This window comes from Volvox carteri (genome assembly GCF_000143455.1).
Source record: "Volvox carteri f. nagariensis unplaced genomic scaffold VOLCAscaffold_29, whole genome shotgun sequence".
NCBI lineage: Eukaryota > Viridiplantae > Chlorophyta > Chlorophyceae > Chlamydomonadales > Volvocaceae > Volvox > Volvox carteri.
Window position 1 is genome coordinate 979,330 of NW_003307572.1, and position 5,328 is coordinate 984,657.

General features: G+C 53.4%; 1 protein-coding gene across 1 annotated transcript in view; it reads right to left on the reverse strand.

Moving 5' to 3' along the window:
* Nucleotides 1–950: 950 nt before the first annotated feature.
* Nucleotides 951–5,328, reverse strand: part of VOLCADRAFT_105500 (uncharacterized protein) — a gene marked incomplete at its 5' end in the record, with an annotated part of 4,802 nt that continues 424 nt past the window's right edge. Inside the window, 5 exons of the mRNA XM_002952406.1 lie at nt 951–1,645; nt 3,210–3,281; nt 3,599–3,685; nt 4,401–4,505; nt 4,946–5,011. Of these exons, the coding sequence (XP_002952452.1) occupies nt 1,208–1,645; nt 3,210–3,281; nt 3,599–3,685; nt 4,401–4,505; nt 4,946–5,011 (768 nt within the window). The 3' untranslated portion in view covers nt 951–1,207. The remainder of the gene's footprint in view (nt 1,646–3,209; nt 3,282–3,598; nt 3,686–4,400; nt 4,506–4,945; nt 5,012–5,328) is intronic.

Consider the following 5,328-nt stretch of genomic DNA (forward strand, 5'->3'; position numbering starts at 1 on the left):
TAACTCCAGCGAAGCAGACTTCAATTTGACCTAGCGCATGTTATCAGCAGTCTGGCAGTTATCAGCACTGTAGATACCACCTGGCGGAGTTAGGGTGCGAGACCTCTGGGGGCGAGTGTGCCTATGCAATGAGTCTTGGCGTGAAGTAGCGCTGTAACTCAAGATGTAGCCTACGTGCAGTGTACGGATGATGTGTCGGTCCCGTAGAACCCTCGAATTTACAGTCGCGCGCTGCATTGAATTCCGTTACGCAATTACTCTAGATTTATATCTGATGTCACCGTTATAACTGATGTAACCGTTCATCCATTCTCGCCTGTTTGTGGTGAAACGCGCGCGCGTGAAGGTGCCTGCTAGCTTTTGAAACCCCATATTCGTACTTGCCCGCATGATGCGAGGAAGGCGGCAAGTACGAGGTTCCCCGGGTGCTGAGCCGCGTGTCGCCGCAGCTAAGGCGACCACACTAAGGCATACACTACCCCGCGCGGCCGAGATCATAAAAACGTCACCGCACAGGTTCCCGTCTACATAACATTTGGTATATTAAGCTAGGACATGCTATAATATTAGAGGCCGGCTAATGCCCCCTTCTGGTTGTGCGGTTCGTTGCCCCAACGTATCCGTCCTGAGCAGTGCCTTTTTTGTTTTACCGTGTCGGTTTCCTTCTGGTGGTTGTTTCTCCTTCGCCTCTTTACGCGTTTGTGTTCGCACGTCTGTCGTACTTCTATCGCTATTGCACAGCTTCTTATGTAGCTTTCTTCGCCTTGGAACCTCTTGGTTCGTTGAGGCGGGACCGCTAATTGCTTGTACAAGCAGCGGATGTATATAACACACACACACAGACAGGTTTCCGTTCTGCTCAAACGTTCCGTTCTGCTCAAAGGTGGCAGCTGGTAAGCCCTCCTAACGCAGCCATTCGGGCATGTAGGCAGACCGAGGGTTTGGGAAGGCAGCTAACGAACATTACCACGACCCGTTTGGGGGCAACTCCAAGGACCCAACCAAGTATTTGGACAAGAGAACACTACTGGGGCCGTAAACGGGTATAGCCCTGCTGTCCATGTGCGTCACTTTGCTGAGTGCAAGAGTGATATGCCCTATGCTCCATAGCAAATTATAAGTTCCGTATAAGTGCGTGGGTCCGTCGTAAATATATAGCAACGCAGCCCAACGCCCGAACCAAAGAGCCCGACATCAACACGGTTCCTCACTCCAGACCGTACTGCAGCCATAGCTCCGCCGCCGCACGGTGCAGGTGTAGGTGCCGACCCGCCAGTACGTCTAGGTCGGTATCGTAACCACCACCCACATAGCCCGCCACGGGCACATCAAAGCCCAGGCACGTATCGAGCACCAGCCGCTCCCGCCGTGCCAGCCCCTCGTCACTTAGCGCCAACCGGCCCAGCGCGTCGGCAGCGTGCGGGTCCACGCCAGCGTCGTACAGTACGATGTCGGGTGCGAAGTCCCGTAGCACACGCGGCAGCAGGTCGCCCACCCTGGCGAGGTAGGGTCCATCGGGAGTACCATCTGGCAGGGCCACGTCCAACGTGCTGCGTTGCTTGCGCGTTGGAAAGTTGGAGGAAGAGTGGACGCTAAGGGTGAAGACGTCGGGACGGTCGCGGAAGATGAAGGCTGTGCCGTCACCCTGGCAGGGTGATGTGGCACGACAGCATGCACGAAATGGACAAGAACGGAGAGCGACGGGGCGGGACGGGTTGCAACGGTGCAGAGAACAGTGCCATAGCCGAAGCAGCCTGGAAACATCATATCCTACATCGTAGACTGGGAGGTGTAAATGGTTGGCATACGTGTGTTGTGTTTAGGAAAATATTTAGTAAGATGCGATGTGGCCTTGATTATTCCTTGCCGGTTTCGTCGTGCAATACCATACCACCACTTTGAACGTTCCCTCCAGATTGTTACCTCCGGGATAATATAGCTTTTCATAAAAAAGAATCTGTCAAAACACGCAGTAAAGTTTACTACTGCTAAATATTTTATTAATGCGAGCTTGCGTTAAGTAAGCTGGGTTAGTTGGGCGTAAGGCCCAGTGCGTGACTGTTAGTCTAACTGTCTCGCAGCGGCTCGTGTCCCCAGGGCCGCCATTTAAGCGCGCGTTTGGCTGGTTAGCTTATCTTGTTTTTGTTGTTCAGCGCGCGCCCGCCCTCCCGCCCTCCCGCCCTTTGTTGGCGCAGCCCGCGTTAGTTGTGTTGCGGTGTCTCTTTCTCTGTTGGTTAGGCCCGTCTTCTTCGGGCCTTCCTGTGTATCATTATCTGTAACAGAAAATGGCATTACCTATGGAGCAACAACTAACTGATTATACAATTAATTTTGATCTGGCATTTTTCGATACCAGTAACTTGTTTGACTTCACGATGAAAATTCCTCAATTTTCCACCTAAAGCCGCTGACTGCTTTAATGTTTTATCTGGATTTTTCTGTATAATTTTTTCTCGCGCAAACTATCGATTGCTGTCCAAAACCCGTAGGAATGTCCTAAATAAAAATGGGTTGTTATATGATTAGGCCCAATTTTGGTTTCTTTCCCAAAAATATCAATTGCTTCTCCTCAGCTCCGCTCTCATCAGAATATACCAAACGTTCCACCGAAGAAACAGGTAAAATAGAAGCCAAATCAGGCTATCAAAAAAGGTATTTTTTTATTGCTAAGACTTCCGATAGCTTGACCAAGTATAAAAACAGACAGAAACTATAGGATGCTGTTAATAAAAATAGTTTTACAAGATAATCCCCCTCAAAAGAAGTTCTGTTCCCTCCATAGACTTACCAATTACATAACAACCACACACACACATAACCATGGATCAATTTTTTTTCTAATGTTCTGCTTTGCCTTATGCCATCAAAATTTATGGCATATCTAGGAAAAGTGAATCAAATTAAGGATAATACTCTTCGCCTATCCTCCCTTAGCATTTTGAAGTTCTGGCTCAGTTTTGTTGTACAGCTTTAAGCGAATCTTGAGCCACGTCATTTGACTATGGATGGGCAACCTTTTTTTTGAACTATTTCCGCTTTTTATTTTTTTTCGATGATCTATTCTGTGCAGCTTTTGAGGAATAATCCAGATGCTTTGCATACCTCTCACTCCTGCCCCCTGTCCCAACCCCCCGAGTGTGAGAGTCCACCCCCCCAAGACCCATTTCAATGCCACCCTCACCCCCAGCCCCAAAACCACCTGGACGCACCTGGTGCACATCTAGGTCCAGAATGAGTACCCGGCGTACCAGACCCTCAGCCAGAAGCACCTCCGTCGTCACCTGCAGGCAGCCAACAATCACCAGCCAGCCAACCAGCCAGCCAGCCAGTCACAACGACAGTCCGCTAACGGCAGCGTCGCCAACCCCGCCATCGCCACGCACCCGTAGCGATGCCATGGCAGGTATTGGTCGCACAACAAAGGAAAGCATGGGCCTGTTGCCCTCGTCGTGCGCTGTGCAACGACCGGGGGGTGTATCTACACTGGCAGGAACTGACTGCAGGCGGACTGCAGGGCCCTGGCCACTATTCGTAGCCGTTCCCTGACAGACCGAGGGGTCACACTTCTCCCAAGATTACATTTGCTCGCGCCCCTCACCGCCAGGTCGTTGAGGATGCAGTAGCCAGAGCCGTGGGCAGGGAAGGCATGGTGCGTACCGCCCGCCGTGTTGACCGCCAGTCCGTGCTGCAGCGCCAGCCGCGCGGTCAACAGCGTGCCGGCCACCTCCGCCATCGCGCGCCGGACCTAACGGTATCGATAACGGTAACGGTAACAATGACGATGACCGTATCCGTAAGCACCACCGAAAGCGGACTTGGGACGCCGCCACCGGGAAGCGCCACCACGATTTGGGCCGGCGGATGCGGAGACAGAGGCGGAAGGGCAGTGGGAGGAAAAGAAAGAAGAAGAAGTGGGTGGGAAGAGCCGGGGAACCCCCCCATCAGGAGCTCCAATTGTGGAAGAGCCGATAGCAGCGCTAGGGACGGTAAATGGGCGGACGGTAAGGCGAGGCGGCACCACCATGTCCCCGTGCAAGTGCCGAAAGCAGCGGGAGAGCACCGGCAACACCAGGAACAATTGCCGGGTGGAAGAGTGAAGCCCCGGCGGAGCAGCAAGGAGGAGCACATATACGATTGGGTTGAATGCACAAATGCGCAACACGGGGCTCGGTATTCCGCCTTCCGTGTACACTCCCTCCCTCTCCTAACTTCAGCTCTCTCCGCTTCCCGGTGGTGACGTGCATGCTCCGCCTGTAGGTGCGAGGCTGTGAATCGGTTCGGCGTTTTCAACAACTCTTACTCATGTGCTACATATCACTCCCGTGGCCCCGTGTGCTCTGTGCCGATGTGAGGCACAGCCCTTCGCCCACTGCGCCCCATCCCAGGGGATTTCCACTCACCATCACCGGGCTCCTGGTGGCGGCGGTTCCGAAACCGATCCGCCGTACACGTTCGTCATCCAGCTGGCAGGTGCTGAAAAGGTGCACGTACTCTGGGTCGTGGACCTGTGTGCAGAGTCCAACAACGGCGACGACCATGAGCATCATCACCACCACACTTCACTCTCAGCCCCGGGCAGCATGGCGACCAGCATAACACGCATTTATGTGAGCGCTTTCAGCTCGAAAAAGCTCACGTTTTGGAACTTAGATTGCTAGAAAGGTCTGATGGCTTAAGAGGCGGTACCGGGCGGTAGCTAAGTGTGTGTGCGTGTGTGTGTATGTGTGTGCGTGTGTATGTGTGTCTTGCACGACAGGCTTCCGGTGCCGGCGGCGGCCATATTGTGCGGGCCTCTGCAGCAGCAGTAATTAACGGACAACAACGGGTGGTTCGGTGATCTGCGCCATTGCTAACGCTCCGCGCCTCCTCCGAATATATATGGTGTCCTTCGTACGCGTGTACACACACGCTTTCCCACCCTCCTGGCAGCCACCCACGCACGCACCAGGTGCAGCTCCTCGTAGGAGGGTAGACGCGGCGGCGAGTGAATCTGTGCTGGTGTGGCAATGCCCTGCGGTAGGTTGGTTGCGCCGTGACGGTGGGTGGGCTGGTGGCTCAGAGCAGTGCAGTGTCACGCTGTCCCGCTGGGCGCTGTTGGCCTTCCCACGACAGCCCCACCCAGCTAAAAGGATGGATAGTTTATAACATTGGGTCGCCTATGTCAACACCCCCCTCATGTTTCGCTCATAAGTCTGCGTGAAGGGAGTTGCCGGAGACATGCGACACACGACTATGCGACTCTTTTAAGGTTAATAACAGAGATTATTCGAAGCAATTTTGAGTAAGGTGCTGAGGACCTGATATCAGGGACATCAGGTACAAAATAAC